This window comes from Monomorium pharaonis, chromosome 9, assembly GCF_013373865.1.
Source record: "Monomorium pharaonis isolate MP-MQ-018 chromosome 9, ASM1337386v2, whole genome shotgun sequence".
Lineage (NCBI taxonomy): Eukaryota > Metazoa > Arthropoda > Insecta > Hymenoptera > Formicidae > Monomorium > Monomorium pharaonis.
The window spans coordinates 20,115,189-20,133,177 of NC_050475.1; the positions used below are offsets into that span (position 1 = coordinate 20,115,189).

General features: G+C 45.8%; 1 protein-coding gene across 2 annotated transcripts in view; it reads right to left on the reverse strand.

Annotated features, from left to right (window-relative positions):
• Nucleotides 1–346: 346 nt before the first annotated feature.
• The window catches only part of LOC105838773 (cationic amino acid transporter 2), a 90,977-nt gene continuing 73,334 nt past the window's right edge, over nt 347–17,989 (reverse strand). The window contains exons 5-13 of one of the 2 annotated variants that reach the window (XM_036292262.1): nt 12,646–12,817; nt 11,762–11,945; nt 11,493–11,617; nt 10,896–11,149; nt 9,884–10,126; nt 9,225–9,369; nt 8,862–8,955; nt 8,608–8,735; nt 347–8,163 (exon numbers count right to left, since the gene is read on the reverse strand). In XM_036292262.1, coding sequence (XP_036148155.1) covers nt 7,784–8,163; nt 8,608–8,735; nt 8,862–8,955; nt 9,225–9,369; nt 9,884–10,126; nt 10,896–11,149; nt 11,493–11,617; nt 11,762–11,945; nt 12,646–12,817 — 1,725 coding nt within the window. In that variant the 3' untranslated portion in view covers nt 347–7,783. The remainder of the gene's footprint in view (nt 8,164–8,607; nt 8,736–8,861; nt 8,956–9,224; nt 9,370–9,883; nt 10,127–10,895; nt 11,150–11,492; nt 11,618–11,761; nt 11,946–12,645; nt 12,818–17,989) is intronic. The other variant, XM_028193457.2, reaches the window with a different exon arrangement.

The following is a 17,989-nucleotide window of genomic DNA, read 5'->3' on the forward strand; positions in this document are numbered from 1 at the left end:
TCAAAGTATTTGTTTTTATCACGCCTAGATCTTGCGTTTATACTACGTTAATCTGTTTTCCTCTCGTTTCTAATTTATATTTCATTAATACTGCGATCACATACATTTATTGCCGCGTGCGGAAAAGGAATACTTGGACATATATTTAATATATCACGCAATAAATTCATGAGAAATAAAAAGAAATCCAAGGGAAGGAATAACAGGAAAATAGAAATTATGCGGATCTGCTCCATCCAGATGGACAATGGATTCATATTGATGACGACGATGACCGTCGAAATGTCGTTATATCGTCGCACGCCCGCTTCTGGGAAATAATGAATCAACATCATACCTATCGCCATTAGCTTTTGAATAATCACTTTTATTTTTGATCCTTATCAATATTAAACAACGTATATAGTTACGTAAGGGTATATATATTACATGGAAAATTCTGTCCTTCTCGTGCGCATATATCTTCCCGAGATACTTCGAGTGCCCACCACCCAACCGTCCCGAGAGAAAAAAAAGTATATCGTCACGCACATACATCATTCATTCTCATTCTCTCTCTCTCTCTCTCTCTCTCTCTCTCTCTCTCTCTCTCTCTCTCTCTCTCTCTCCTTCTGTGTCTCACACATACACTTTTCCTTCCCTCTTTCTTTCCCTCTCTCTTTCTTTCTCTCCCTTTCTCTCTGCTTCTATTAAAGACAAGATTCTTTTTTTTTAAATCTGATTCCCGGCAAATGAGAACAACGTCGTTCTCGCGGAATTTCCAGCCTTGAAGGACGCTCTTGCATTTCCATATTCTGGACGACGCACGTTAGTTCCTTCGCCCAAGAACTCGTAATCTCGAATCTTCCGCGGATCGATCCGCCGTCCCGGGGTCGACGCAGGAACGACGCACTCTTGTAAATCCAATATGGAGTCGCGCGAGACTTAAAAGCGACGTGGAATTGTGCGAAGCGCGCAAAACACACACACACGCACACACAGATGCACACATACACATACACGCTGTCTCGCGAGATTGCTTACGTAGAAGATTTAAATCGCTACGAGTTAATTTAATTATTAATAACGTCCGCTTCTCGCAATGTCGTACATTCATGTCAAAGGTATTAACAATGCGCAGCTCCGGACGCAAATTCCACTCGACACCGCCGTCGCGTACACGTACGTACAATGGTGCGCATACGAGACCGATCCAGTTGCGTGTTACCTTTTAGAACGTGATGCAAATCCTCTTGCATTTTCGTCTGTGTGCTCGCAGAGGGGGTTTTTTTTTTTTAGAGAAGAGAAAATAGAAAATAAATAACTCTCGCACCGATTGTCGCGGTGCCGTATGCCCGACGGTAGAACTGTATTATTCTATTCCGTTAAATCAACTTCGTTATACGATAGTGACTCTCTTAGATTTCCTGTCGCTCCTAGTCTGCTTCGCTTTACGGGAAACGTTATATTTTCGTTTAGCCTTACATTCATACATTTATGATCCGGAAATGAATTGCTCTTCAGCTGCCGATCGCTTATCCTATTCGGACTTTACATATCGCACTTTCAATGAAGGGGAAGAAGAAGAAGAAAAAGAAGAAGAATTATCGCGAGTATCACAAGCCGATTTCTCACAAGTCGCGCATTTGGAGAGAAAAGCTGATAATTACTTAAATTGTTTATTATTGCCATATATATATATATATATATGCACAACGGTTTTTTTGCAACATTTACGTTGCTCTCCCCTATCTCGTGTCGTATTAAAGACATGTGTCTTCCACGCCTAAAAAAAAAGACAAATGGCGATTTTGCAGCGGTTTCGCAGTTGTCACTTTCCTCGACTGAAAGTGCGATATTTTTTCACGTCGTCGTGCCTCCTCGTGGGAGCCTAATACTTTCAACTTACAGCCGTCGGAACTCTCAAGATATCACGCAGCGAGTTACACTGCGACTTCAAGGTACACACGTGACATCTGCGCGGGATTCGCCGATCTTGACACAAAACCCTCTCGAATTGAAACGTCAGGCGCAAAGACGTCCGATAGATATTCTAATTCCTCGGACATTCCGCGATAGTTTTTGCGGACGTTAACTTCAGATCGCTTCAGCTCTCTTCTATCATTTCAGAGGGGCAGAGATTTTTTTTTCGCTAAACGTTTCCCCTTTGATTTAAGTTTCCACGGTTTTGTATCACGACCGACGTCGTCCCGCCATCTTGTGCAATAGGCCTTTTTCTCCTATCTAAGAATACGAAAGACTAACTAAAAGGGCAAAGAGTAAAACGCCGCGTCTCTTCGTCGTTCTGCCATTAGCCTCGCATGTAGTCCTATTCTCCCGAGATCCATCGAGACACGCGATCTCAATATGGACCTGATGCTATCTCGCTAACAATATTATTCGTCTAGGTAACATACTTGATTTGTCAGGCTGAAGGATACGAGGAAGCTATGCCGTCCGTGAATCTTTTAATCCTGCAAATTTTAAAGTTTAACCGAATGGGATTTGTTAAATGAGAAAAACATCGTCACTTTGCAATTTATTCATTACAATAAAACCTGTCGAGATATCCTCGCGTTTGTAACCCTTTGTAAAGCGTAAACGGACTTTTAATGAGATTTAAATTTATTAAAACAATAACAAAAATTAAACTAATTAACGAAGAGAAAGAATTAACGTGAAAATGCGACACAGCTCCTTCGTCAGCTTCGCCCTTTCAACCGCCGTGTATTTTTTTGTCCGTTTCAAGGAAGGGATCCCTAACGTCTCGTCTAACGTCTGGAGAGATGTGTACAGGCACTGTTCTTTCACAGAGTGAACTCCCGTTCGTCGAGGATCGCGACAGCGCGATTCTACGACAAACAGAACGGATATCCAGAGCGCTGTGTAATTTTGTTTCACGGAACGCGATACGTGTTACGTCATCGAGCAAACGCGTACGATTTATCGTTTTAATTTCAAAGTATATCCCTTTCTTTTCGAAACGAAGTTTCCAGTAGTTTCTTTTCTCGTATAGTCGCTCAGCAGTAAGTCTTCGACCCATTGTACGTATATAAAATATACATAAGGGTGAAATTATAAATCGTGCGAGATTTATGACCCGAGTTTTCGCGGGACACTTTACGATGACGTAAACTCAGCGTGAAATTAGGCAGTTCCCCGAGATATCCGCGACATTATTACCAGGGGTAAAGGATCAAGATAAAAGGAAAACAGAACAGATGCGTTGCAAATCCGGTACAATTGGACCAGAAGATTTGGCCGTTTAACTTTCTTTTTTTTTTTTAAATTCCGGACGCAACGTCTCGAGTATTAAGTATACTTTAACATTTAACTTACGTCAAGAAACTCCATTTTAATTAGGTCAAAATTCCCACTAAAGAGTTTTCACTTAATCCACCGAGTCCAGGGCTTTGGTCGAACTTATAGTTTGAGGAGCGGGAAGAAAGATACGATCTCTCTCTTTTTTTTTTCTCCTTCTACTTCAGACAACGGACTCCGAACTAATTAATATCGTGATTGCGAGCGTAGATGCGAATTTACGACCGCCCTGATATGTATCACCTAAAAAATCGAACAGTCTCGTGCACGTGGGAAGTATTTCCCACGTACAAAGTGCTACACATAGCATTTCGCGCGCCCGTCGTCGTTGTCGTCATTGTCAAATGTACGCATCACTGGCCGGCTAGAGCCTTCGTGATCACGCGACCACGCGCGCCGCGAACGTGTGCAGGACTGATATGTGCGAAAGGATCACCTCGATCGATATGTGGAGAATAAAAAGCGAGACCAAGCTCTCTCGACTTGCCCCTGTAGCGTGTCGAGTATCTCCCCTTTCGATCCTCGTATCAATTTTACGCTTGGAACGCGAAACGATCGACGTTCATCGTCGTTCATCGTCGCTAGATATGTACAGTGTTTTGATCACAGTGTGTGTGTGTGTGTGTGTGTGTATGTGTGTATATGTGTGTGTGTGTGTGTGTGTGTGTTATACATGTGTGTGTACATATATATGTTTTTCTTTTTTCCTCTTCCCTCGCGAGATTAATCAGGATCCCGCCGGTTCCGCCGAGAGACCCGAGCGCGATAAACTAGAGGGGCATCAGGGTAAACGATCGGCTGCGGAACGGACTCGCCCTCAGCGCGATAAACGAGATATACATACACGAGTTACGCGAATTCATATAATGGAAAAAAAATCGAAAGAATTCATGTGATAAAAGTACTTTTATTTTTAACAAATTTCGCTTCCTTATCTTTCTCTTCCCACTCGAGAATTTACCTGATGAGGCGTAGCAGCCTCAATTCGTCAGTACCCTGATCGTCCCGCCCTGATCGTCGCCTCGTCGTGGAAACTCGCCGTTCACGTGGGAAAGGGACGCGGAACGTAGGGCGACTCGAGGGAGAATCGCCGGGACGATTTCCGCACGCGAATCGCGGATCAAAAATGGCGGAGCAGCCGGAGTGGACGAAAGTAGTTGCATAAAGAGATACAAGAAGAAACGTTTCTCGCGAAAGCGATCGCGGGGAGGGGAGGTAGGGGAGAGGGAGAAGGGAGGAGGGTCCAGGTCGTCGTACCCGCCAACGACCTTGCCCCGAACGTCCGAGCGACCGAGGCGTCGCGACGCCACGCGACGCGTCGACGCTCGTCTGGAAGATGCACGATTCGAATGTCGAATAGTATGCACGATGCGCGCGTGTCTCCGTATACGCCGAGCGAAGCCGAGGAGGTCACCTGCTGCCGCGTGCTATTGGAGAGAGAGAGGAGAGGGGAAAAAAAAACGGTCTCGAAACGACAAAAATTATTTATCGCCGTAGCTCGTGACTTGAACGTGCGTAATAAATTCTTGGCGACTTCTGGTCGCATTTACTTGATTGTTCCGCAATGCGCAATCGATAAGCATTTCCGCGTTACGGTGGCGTCCCGCGCGTTTTATTGCGCCAGTCGCGTGTCGCCGTCCTCCTTGATACCACGGGGATGTTTTGCGGATTGCCTCGCGACGGTGGTCGATCGTGGCGGTCGATATCTCGGAATTAATAACGCGAATGAGGATGCGAGGCGCCAACGGAGGAGGAAATAGTCGAGATGTCTCGGGGTGAATTGCACATTCTGACGGAATGTAGGTTTATTGTAACTTCGAAGCTAGAAGCTTTAAAGACAGAGACCCTAATTGCGTTAGAAATAACTTTTTAACGGGCTCATAAGATCAAACTCTAGAAGAATAAAAAAGAGAGCTGAGAGCTGAACTAGTCCTTAGTGCTAATTTATATTACAAGTCAGTAATTAGAATTAATAACGTTTAACAATGTCTCACGAACGAGTTTCGATAAATTCCGCATGGGGTCGCGTCTTCAGTCTTTAAAATTTTCCCTGTGAATGGAAGAAACTGAATACGTGAATAGGGTGTATTTGCTACGAGAGAAAAAGAAAATATCGCGACCGCACAAGTCGCACAAATTCAGACGAAGAGACAAACACGTGAACCAATTTATTCTGACGACTTGATGCGACAAAATATTTATGACGTATTCGTCGGGACAAAAGCTCGCCACGGAACACGCATCCACCGTAATCATGGCCGTAAGATCAGCGCCAGTGCGCAGCACGTATCCCCCGGTTGCGTCTTGAATTATCTCCCGACTACCCGGGGCTAATTGGAGTTCCACTCGTGGCGTGAATAAGTAATCGCGGCGGCGACGACGCTCAATGCAGCAGCACGTGCATTCGCTCGCCCGTATCGGAGACACGCGGTCGCGTATTCCCCTCCCCCCCCGACTGCAATTAAACTCGGGAGTATCGAGGGCTATCCTCGATCCATCGCGCGGAACACACTAGCGGACAGAGAAGCACAACGGACTTGTGCACGTACGTTTTACGGAGAAACGGCCTTGTCTCGAAAAAACACCGAAGATATGTACACGAAAACGAAATCTTATTCTCGCGTCGTCTCCCGCCGCTTCTAACTCCCCTCCCGACATCTCTAATCCCGTAGAAGAAATTGGACGAATTGTAGATTCGATCGAGAGGAGAGCTCGTGCATTCCTGAAAACTGAAATCCTTCTTCAGCCCCTTGGCTCTCTCGTCCTCCGCGTTTTCTTGTTGAAACCCATCCCCGATACGTACACTCTGACTTTTCGAGCGAGAAATTGATTTTCCTGATCCTTGAAATAAACGGAAGTCCCGGGGGAAGTAGACGCCAATCAACGGAGGCGAGATAAAAATAATTGAAAAAGAAAAAAGTAAATTTCCCCCACCTGATTCCTTTCGAGACATTTAATCCTTTTGCAGCGAGTTTAGTTTAATTTCACCGTCAAACTTTCGTCGTTGGGAGGCGACGCGCGCTTAAATCCTAGATAATTTATACAAATTGCGTGTAAATTAATAATCAAAGGATTTACTCGAGGTAAGACGTATGTAAGTATTGTAGTAAGCTTAGATATACGATTACAATACGTTAGACTAGACTTCTTTTTTTTTCTTCTTTTTGGGAAAGACTAAAGTTAGGCAAAAGAGATGACGTTTTTCTTCTTTTTTTCTTTTTTCTTCATTAAAGTGTTTCTCTTCTATAGATATTCTCTCTCTCTCTCTCTTTCTTTTTTTCGGATATGCTCTTTACTTATTCTTTACTCTCACAGACACGCCTCGCTCTTTCTCCTGTGTCTCACTTTTTTTCTCGTTTTCTCGCATTCTCGCTGTTTTTCATTCATCCTCTCGCTCCCTCACGACGCACCTCGCTTCTCAGCTCGCACTCGTTTTTCCATTCATGGACTAGCGATAAAATTTGAACTTATATTAGCAGTTAAAACGCTCTCTTGGAAAACACAAGTTTCGCCTTATACTAATAATGATAATGGTCTCTTCATCTTTTTTTCTCCCTGCGTTTTTCTTGTTCATCCGTTCTCCCTGTAACCCCTGCTCTCTCTCGACCTGTTATCCCGTTTTCAACCCCCTCTTTCACCCTCCGACCTCATCAACGACGGTACTATACAACTAGGATAATAAATATTGCCGCAAAATTATTTGCTACATTCGTCCCAAATAGTAGTCAACAAGTCCGACCCCCGGAGCATCGCGGTCTTCTTGGTTTTCACGTTTACGCCGACCGAATCTCTCCCTATCGCGCGTACTTCTTGAAGAAAGACGTGTAACTTCCGAGTAGACAATCGAGCGTCAATGGCTTTTTCAAAGTAACCAACTTATTTCTTACAGTCAACTTGTATAATCGTGTCAACGAGCGTCCCGCGGAAATTCCTCTCGTAAAATTAAAACTTAGAAACGAGAAAAATGTAAAAGAATAATAAACTTACCTCCGAAAAGAGAGGAGCGTCAATAGACAGAATTACAAAGGGTATTAGCCCTGATTCGTATGCAGATTTCCTTCTCAAGCAAAATTACAAGGGAGTCTGAAAGAAGTCGAAAAAAAAAAAAAAAATTCAATGATTTCTTTTCTTCAACCGCATTTAACTTGTCCCCTTTGTATGGAATTTAGTTACGGAGCTGTCGGGAGATCAGTTGAACGTCCTCTTAAAACGATCTTTTAGAGCGCATTGAGCTCTCGACAATCGTCTGCCGCGTGAAAGCAGAACCACGTTCAATCCTCCTTCAACTCAAAAACCGCCGCGATCTCCGAGGAGTCTGATTTCACCGGTAATCATCCGATGCCGGTCGCACGCGCGCGCGTGTCGTCAGAGGTGTGTGTATAGTAGCAATAATATCTCTCTTTTTTTCCCCCTCCCCCGGTCTCTAGCTGCGTGTTAAGTATACATATTAATATCCGTTTCTCGGTGCCGCGCGCGGTGCTCCTCAATCGTCCCAGGTGGGGAAGCTATCCTGATCGATGAACAGGTTCCTGCCCGTTGTCGTTGACGCGGTTTGGTCGATGCGACGGCCGCTCCCCGCCGTCCCCTGCCTCTGCTGTTGATAACCGTCGACGCTAATGTTCGGCGTGCCGCCGAAATTCGTGCTGCCGAACACCGGCTGGCCGAACGCGTCCAGCTGCTGGCTCTCGTAGATGCTGCGATCCGGCGTGTACTGCTGCTTCTGCTGCTGCCGCTGGTGATCGGTCACGGTCAGCTCGATGTTGCCGGCCGTGCCGCCGCCGACCATGTCGTCGATGTTCTCCGACGCGCTCGCCTCCTCCAGGCTGCTGTTCTTGATACCGTACTGGAAGTACATGATGAAACCTGGTGGCAGATACAAGAAGCGGTGTTTCGACTGATCGTGAGACTCGTAGAAAAGTAAAAATTGTTATTGTTTCGTTTAAAAGTCTCGGGAAGAATCGGATGAAGAAAATAGGTAACGCGTAAAGAATAGAATTTTACTAAAGTAATTAAAATTTCATTTAATGCAGACCTGAAAATATTTTTGTTGTCAAAATAATGATTATAATATATAGTACATTTGAGGATGACGAGCAAAAAATTCTAACACCCGGTTAAAGCGTTCTTTTTAATTATTTTAATGGTCTGACAAATTTATTTTCAGCTTTGCATATAGCTATATTTTTAGGTATTTCAGTGAAACTGTTCCTTCCGTGTATAATCGAGTTAAATCGCGCTATTATTTAAAAATATTCCCGTGGATGGTATAATATAACTTCATGTTTAACATAAAACGTAATTTCGTACCGAGAATCATCCAGACCGTGAACCTGACCAGGGTGAGGATGCTGAGCTTGAAGATGAGATAAATGTTAACGGTAACGGCGATCGCGGGAACGAAAGGTAAGCCTGGAGTCATGAACATTACGCTGCTCCTGAAACAAAAAAAGGAAAATTCCGGGTGTTAGCACTTAGATCGTTAATACTATTTCGCGGATGCGCTTCTCGCAGCTTGCGAATTACGCGAGACTGAGCGGGATTACGATCGAATAAACTCCTACCTATTTTGCGGCTTTCTACTGATGACGAGAAGTATACCGATTATGGCAAAGAGAAATAAGAATAGTAGTATCGTTGTAAATGTTCCCATGTCCTCTGAAAAGAAAAAACGTCAAATGTATTGATTGAGACACGTTTGCAGCGAGTCGTGAAATTAATCAATTTAAACAAATTTGTATTAGTAGAATTACTCGAATACGTATTTTCAAAAATATATCATTTTAATATTAAAAGCTAAATATTTATCACGCACTCTTTTTCCCTCTTATTGTAACCAAACAAAATTATTTTAATGGAATGTTTGATTAATTTCACAAACAACTGTATATTTGTTAATGTATTAAAGAACAACGTAAACTCCTCACCCATCCCACAGACGATAATCAAGTCGAAAATAAGGATCAATAAATATAAGATCCCAACGAGCTTCATGACGTAGCGTCCTGACGCCTCTGTCGCAGGGCCTCTGTCCACCCATGGGAATATCGCGGGACAAAGGTATTGCGCCGCCTACGAAGTGTCACGATTTATTAGCTTCGTAATAATCGCGGCGTCCTTCGGAATATTTTACGTGAAATTTAGGTATAGAAACTAGGACAGGAATATACGATAATATTCGATAATGACTCGATAATACGATCGCCAAAAATTTTATTCATATTATTGCGTTATCAGCGTCAATTAATTAAACGCATCAGAAAGTTTGGAGATTTTTAAAAAGGAAAAATAGATTTATCGATTATATTGAAATTTTAAAAGCGAAATAAATAAAGTTGGGCTTAAAAATGTGATCTTTTAAAAGTAATTCAGATTTTTTTTTTGCGTCGAACAAAACTATAAGGCAAAATTTATATATTTAAGGAATTATGTTAAAATATGTATTATGTAAAATTTTAACACGAAAGGGGGAAGATTATTCATACTAGACAACAATCGGATTTTAGTATTATTTTTTTCCCCCCCGAATATATTATTACGATCGTTACTTCAACTGAGCTGTCGCTCTTCGATTGCTGATCGCTACCTGCAGCCGACGCTGTAGATAATTCAACGGTGGCCCTATGATCGGCGTGTTCCCGGGATACTGATGAGCGCTACCGCAACTCGAGGCGGCCGCGGCCGCGTGCACGCTGCCGTAGAATTTGTTCTCCGTTCTGTCGCTTACGAGATACTGATCGTCCTTACCCAGTCCCACCTCGTCCTCCTCGTTGCCGTACGTGTCGTCCGAGTCCGGCGACGAGCTGTTGCACCTCCTCACCCGCCGCACCTGGAACGGCGCGACGCTAATTTCAAAATTGCGCAATCTCCGTCTCATTTCGTTCCGCTTACACGGTCAATCCGATTTTTTTTTTTTTTTTTTTTTTTTTTGTTCGTTTCGACGTAGCGAAGAAGAAATTCCGCGAGAAAGGAAAAAGAGATTGGAGTGTTATAATCTTAAATTACGGCGAAAGAGGCAAATTCTCTTACCCGGCGAAAAAGTTTGCCACTATATCGAGATATAAGGGAGGAAGTTGAGGAAGAAGAGGAAAGAATCTCGCGAAAAATTTCTTAAAAAACAAAAACGACATCCAAGGCAAATGTATGCTGAAAATGATGGTTTAACTTTAACTCAAAGAGAACGCCGAGAGAACGCGAAGAGAGCTGACGAATTTGTGTGCAAAGAACTGCCGAAACGGGCCGCGTGAAGACGAAAAAAAAAAATTATAATATCACTATAATTCATAGTCATCTCTGGACCCAATATTTTTATAGCTTATATTTATTCAACAATATAAATTATAGTTTGTTAAAATTATATTAAAGTTCTCATGATTATAACATTGGTCTATACAAGTTATGGTTGTCATAGTCAATGAAGATTTTAATATAGTAAGTTGTACTATAAGACATTCATTAGCATATGATTGTTGTTACCAATATTATAGTAATAATTACTACAAAAATGATATTCCTGACTATAATTATTTTACAATGCAATTACAGTCGCAAATGTTACACGTTATTTTCCTCAGTGTGCAAGGTGAGCGACGTCTCACCGTGATACGCTGCCCGTTGTTGGTGGTCGTAAGCTCCGACTGGGCCGTCTGCATCGAGTTCAACGCGGTCGCAAGCTGATCGGGCCTGAGCTCCTTGCCGTAAGTCACCTGGCCGTTTCCCTGCGTCTCCTTCGTGGGCGACCGGCACGGCGTCCGCAGGCTCTGCGGCAGCAGCTCGACGAGATTCGTCGAGTGCGGCTGGTACCGCAGTATCAGCACACACGTGGACACCAGGGTGTACGCCAGCAGGGTACCTGCGCAGCAGCATTGAACCGCGAACGGGTACCTGAACGTGGTGGTTCTTCCCCAGCGTTTTGCCGCGCTACCTCATTGTAATTCAGTTCGCGCGACGGTTTTAACAGTTTTGACGAACGCTACGTTTGTGCATGCAGACCGACGGTAGACACAGTTGGAAACTGAACCGTGCGAGGAACATAAGGTTCATTCGAATCTAACCATCATGTTCAAATTTTCGCGAATGTTTCACCGAACGGATCGATGATCGACAAGCGTGACAAAAAAAAAGCTTTACATTCGCTATTTCTATCAATGCTTCACGATCCAATTGGATAGAAATCGTTCCGGATAGCGTCTTACCGATCGACATCATTTCCACCAACACCTCCAGCTGGATCAGCAGCGCGGCGAAGGCGGCAGCTATGCCGGAAGTTAGAGTCGCAAATGCGGGAGTGCCAGTCGCCGGCCAAACTTGGCCGAGGCTCCTGCGAAAGCGAAACGTGCGCGTTAAGAAAAAAAACCCCAATCCAAGGTTTACATCTACGATGGTTGTGAACAAAATTAACACCCTCCCTTCGGCCGGAAAGGCATATACACCCTTCGGCGTCCGGCGTCTCGTTGACCATTACCGAAATATAAGGCCATCCTGTGCCATCGCGTAGACTATTCTAGGCATCGGAAACATGCTGCCGAACATGGAGACCGTCAGGCCCGCCAGCGCGCCGACCGCGACGATGTACTTGCACTTGTAGGCCCCGACATAGCCGAACATCTCCACCAACGCCGAATCTTTATCGACCTCATCGTACGGAACTGAAACACGAGATACGCGAGTACGTGCTGGGGAAACTCCATTCTCTGAAATTCACTTGCTATGCTACATTACTATGCTATTATAATCACAAATACAATACATTTTTTTCTATCAATGTAATAATAATACTCTCTAAATTTCCTAGAGTGAAACATTACTCTAAAAGAGTGAAAGTTGAACTTGTGCAATGTTCGAGTGATTTGTCGCTCTAATTAAAGTGAAAATGCACTCTATAAGAGTGAATTTTTATTCTAATTAGAGTAAATTTACTCTAAGAAATTTAGAGAGTAGTAATAATAATATATCTGATACAACAGCTATAATAAAGTTTCAACTCTCATTTACGTTACATTAAATTTCATAAGAATTTTATGTTCTTTTTTTTTCATGTTCGGAGTCATGATAAAACCGATCCTGATATAAAATAAGAGGGACTCTCGATAGTGGTCGAAAAGGCACGTAGCCCCAGAGCCGCTCTGCGTCCATCGTGTCCCGCGCGTTGACAGTTACTCGAATTTCACAAGTGGACGCCAAAAACGCAGCGACAAAACCAAAAAGAGCGAGGACGCACGTAGCTCCGTCCGTCGCGAATAGGTATTACGAGAGGTGAGGCGAGAGAGCGCGCGTTTCCATTAACGAAAAGGGAACCAACGAACCATGGGGGCCATTCAAGGGACCGTTGTTTAATGTTCTACTCACCAATCAGTGTCAAGACCATGCTGCTGGTGACGTAAGCGACGAGAATTATGATCAATGACGAGACTATGGCGAGGGGGATACTCCTCTTCGGATTCGTCGCCTCCTCGCCGGTGGTGGCTATTATGTCGAAGCCGATAAAGGCGTAGAAACACGTCGCCGCGCCGGTGAAAACCTGAACGGGGAAGAGAGAAAGAGAGATTCGATTTTTCATTTCGCGTCATCGAACTAGAATATATATTTTGCCGCGACGGAGACCGCGCGAGAGCTCGGGCACGCCGAGATGCGATAAAGCGGAGCGAAAATAAGATATCTAATGGAAATTCGAGATGGAAAATCGAGTTGCACGTTCAAACAGAGGGCTGCGGCCCTTTTAAGTAAATGTCGTAGAGCTTTTATCGAACCGTAGAATTTACCGTAGAATTTGCTTCGTATTACAGCAGATGATATGCAGGTGCAGTGCTCGCGTCGGCGTGCATCGTTTTATTCAGGTAACGAAGCCGATTACGGGGGCGCGTATAAAGTAATTAGGTGTAGATCGATAAGAATAGCTGATTGTTCGTGAATCACTTTGCAGCATCGCCGACACACCTCTTCCCTCTCCTTTCAGTCGGATTTGCTGACAGTTTGTGTGTCGCTTTTTAAATGCAATATTAAACCGTTTATATATTTCACATCCGCTCGACACGCTTATGAATTTTTAATGCGTTTCGAAAAAAAGAAAGAGAGAGAGAGAGAGAGAGAGAGAGAGAGAGTAAAACTGAGATTTTGCTTAAATAATCAGCGCACAGAATTGGTCGCACAGAAGAAATTATTCATTCATTCGTGTTGCATGGCACTTGTGTATCTGCTTGAGAAAATAAATAAAGATTCACGATCACACGCTGCCGTGAAGTATATGTACCATATCTCAAAGTGTTATCGAAAATATAAAAATTTCATACACAGAGAGAAATATTTATTTAGATGTCATAAATTTTATTAAAAATAAAAAAAATATGTACTTTTGAATAATCAAACAAAACTGTTTATTTATAAGAAACAAATACAATTATTTTATTATATAATATTTATTAATAATACTGTCTAATACAAAAAATAGTACTTTTTTTAATTAATAAAGATAATATTTTTTATAACATTATGTTGTTCAAATAATATAAACAAATCCAAATACAGGAAAAAATATTCAAAGAAATCGTTCTTTTCGTGTAAATTTTTTTATTATTACGTTTGAGCATCTGTGCGTTAAATTCGAACACAATTCTCTTATATATTTAAAAATGATATAATTTTTTGTTTATTCTTGATTCTTATTATAAAATCTCGTTTCATAATACTTATTAGCAAATTTAATGAGAAAGTAGTATTGCGAATTAAACATTTTTTACATATGTACTAATTAACATTAATGCAAAAGTCCACATTTTTATAAGTCGTTGTACTACCTATAGATATTTATTTACACTGTATAAAACTGAATAAGTTAAATTATTCATTGTTTTATTTTTTGCGGCTGATTTCTGAATTAAAATTTTTATCATTAATTAGGAAAAGAAAAGAACTCCACTACCAGTTTTTTCAATAAAAAATAATTTAATCAATAAAAAGTAAGTTAATTCAATAAAAAATCAAATTTCAATAAAACTTTGAGCTTGGTATTGTACAGCCAAAGCATTCTGAAATGTCGGCCATTCAGACACCACGCCACTCTCTTTGTACTGGTCGATTTGATTATTCGAAAGGAATAAAAAGGGGGCAGAAGGGACAGAGGGAGGGAAGGAAAGAGTGAGATGAAAAAGTCACCGAAGAAAAACGCTGAAATTTAAATGTTCATCGCAGCGCGTGGAAGATTATCGGGGCACGGAGAGTTTCGGTTAAGGTTGACGTGAATTTTCGCGAACGGCGAGGGAAGGTTGGGCGTTGTGTAATCGGTAAACCCCGGGTCTCGCCACGTCCGTCCCCTCCGCGCATTTCCATCGCCGCGCCCACGTGCGCGGACGTGTTGCACAAGAGCCGCGCACAGTTAAATCGCGGGCCAAAGGTCGCCATGCTCACCCCCCCTCCCTTCCTGATGGGGGACTCGTTGCAAACACACCGATTGTCCATTCAAATGTGAAATTCGAGAGTTTCAACCTTCGTGATTCCATTGGTGCCCCGCCGAACAATGCCGAAACGTTTGCCTCGAAGGGTATTACCGCGGGGTAGTTTCTTGCGGAAACAAAGGAATTATAACGAGGGCGCGCGCACAGGACGTTCTTTCGAACTTTCGGAGGAACCGGCGTTGTTTCCCGACGGAACTTGCGTTTTAAGTTAATTATCCGAGCTAAGAGCGTTCTCTACTACTACACTTGGTCGAGGAAGAGTACGGAGTGAGGAATCGGGGTTTTCAAATCGCTCGCGGTGATACGAAAGGCCCGCCTGATTGCGTAACTTCGCCGCAAAGACAATCCGGTCCGATCGAAAGATCCTTCTGTCCGCGGAGAAACTACGAACGGAATTACGCTAGAACTTCTAAAAACCGCCGTTTTCGACATCGCGTCTCGAGTTAATTATCCAGGGAGAGAATGTTCCGCTTTCGTAAAGGATAAGGAACGAAGATGACCGGACTTTATAAGGCGATGTACGAGCGGCGAAGTATTCAGTGGGGCACGAAGACTGAATTCTAAGGAAGATCGTGAATCTTTCAACGGACGACTGATCCTGCTGGGCTTTGCACCCTTTATCCTTTTATTCTATCCCTTACATCGTACAGGACTTGTGATTATCTCTAAATATTGCTTCACGTCGAGTAATAACTCGTTTCGTATACACGTCGCGGGTAAAACAAAAAAAAAGAAAACAAAAAGAAAAGTAAGGGTGCATTCCATTAGATGTGTCCAAAATGTCCTTTTTAATTACACTAGAACATTACAGGCGCGCGCTGCGCGCGCGCTATTTGACTTTTCACTTTAAAAATAATAATAATTGCAATTTGATCTTCTCTATCTTTCGTTTACATAAATCAAACGTCTTCGGCAATTTTGAATAAAAAATGTAAAGTTTAATTATACATATATATACATACATACATACATACATACATACATACATACATACATACATACATACATACCTACATACCTACCTAGATACATACAGACCAACATATATACCTACTTGCATACTTACTGCTACCTAGCTACCTAGCTACCTAGCTACCCAGCTACATATTTATCTAGTTACGCTCGCTCGTTGGCTCACTCCCTCCCTCCCTTTTTCATTCACTCACTCGCTCACTCCTGCCTCACTCTTCGCTCACTCCTCGCTCACTCTTCGCTCACTCCTCGCTCACTCTTCGCTCACTCCTCGCTCACTCCCGGCTCACTCCCGGCTCACTCCCGGCTCACTCCCGGCTCACTCCCGGCTCACTCCCGGCTCACTCCCGGCTCACTCCCGGCTCACTCCTCGCTCACTCACTCGCTCACTCACTCGCTCACTCTTCGCTCACTCACTCGCTCACTCACTCGCTCACTCACTCGCTCACTCCTCGCTCACTCCCCGCTCACTCCCGGCTCACTCCCGGCTCACTCCCGGCTCACTCCCGGCTCACTCCCGGCTCACTCCCGGCTCACTCCCGGCTCACTCCCGGCTCACTCCCGGCTCACTCCCGGCTCACTCCCGGCTCACTCCCGGCTCACTCCCCGCTCACTCACTCGCTCACTCACTCGCTCACTCACTCGCTCACTCCTCGCTCCCTCCTCGCTCACTCCCGGCTCACTCCCGGCTCACTCCCGGCTCACTCCCGGCTCACTCCCGGCTCACTCCCGGCTCACTCCCGGCTCACTCCCGGCTCACTCCCGGCTCACTCCCGGCTCACTCCCGGCTCACTCCCGGCTCACTCCCGGCTCACTCCTCGCTCACTCCTCGCTCACTCACTCGCTCACTCACTCGCTCACTCCTCGCTCACTCACTCGCTCACTCCCGGCTCACTCCTCGCTCCCTCCTCGCTCACTCCCCGCTCACTCCCGGCTCACTCCCCGCTCACTCCCGGCTCACTCCCGGCTCACTCCCGGCTCACTCCCGGCTCACTCCCGGCTCACTCCCGGCTCACTCCCGGCTCACTCCCGGCTCACTCCCGGCTCACTCCCGGCTCACTCCCGGCTCACTCCCGGCTCACTCCCGGCTCACTCCCGGCTCACTCCTCGCTCACTCACTCGCTCACTCACTCGCTCACTCCTCGCTCCCTCCTCGCTCACTCCCGGCTCACTCCCGGCTCACTCCCGGCTCACTCCCGGCTCACTCCCGGCTCACTCCCGGCTCACTCCCGGCTCACTCCCGGCTCACTCCTCGCTCACTCACTCGCTCACTCACTCGCTCACTCACTCGCTCACTCTTCGCTCACTCACTCGCTCACTCACTCGCTCACTCACTCGCTCACTCCTCGCTCCCTCCTCGCTCACTCCCGGCTCACTCCCGGCTCACTCCCGGCTCACTCCCGGCTCACTCCCGGCTCACTCCCGGCTCATTCCCGGCTCACTCCCGGCTCACTCCCGGCTCACTCCCGGCTCACTCCCGGCTCACTCCCGGCTCACTCCCGGCTCACTCCTCGCTCACTCACTCGCTCACTCACTCGCTCACTCACTCGCTCACTCCTCGCTCCCTCCTCGCTCACTCCCGGCTCACTCCCGGCTCACTCCCGGCTCACTCCCGGCTCACTCCCGGCTCACTCCCGGCTCACTCCCGGCTCACTCCCCGCTCACTCCCGGCTCACTCCCCGCTCACTCCCGGCTCACTCCCCGCTCACTCCCGGCTCACTCCCGGCTCACTCCCGGCTCACTCCCGGCTCACTCCCGGCTCACTCCCGGCTCACTCCCGGCTCACTCCCGGCTCACTCCTGGCTCACTCCTCGCTCACTCACTCGCTCACTCCTCGCTCACTCACTCGCTCACTCACTCGCTCACTCCTCGCTCCCTCCTCGCTCACTCCCCGCTCACTCCCGGCTCACTCCCCGCTCACTCCCGGCTCACTCCCGGCTCACTCCCGGCTCACTCCCGGCTCACTCCCGGCTCACTCCCGGCTCACTCCCGGCTTACTCCCGGCTCACTCCTGGCTCACTCCTCGCTCACTCACTCGCTCACTCACTCGCTCACTCCTCGCTCCCTCCTCGCTCACTCCCCGCTCACTCCCGGCTCACTCCCCGCTCACTCCCGGCTCACTCCCGGCTCACTCCCCGCTCACTCCCGGCTCACTCCCCGCTCACTCCCGGCTCACTCCCGGCTCACTCCCGGCTCACTCCCGGCTCACTCCCGGCTTACTCCCGGCTCACTTCTGGCTCACTCCTCGCTCACTCACTCGCTCACTCACT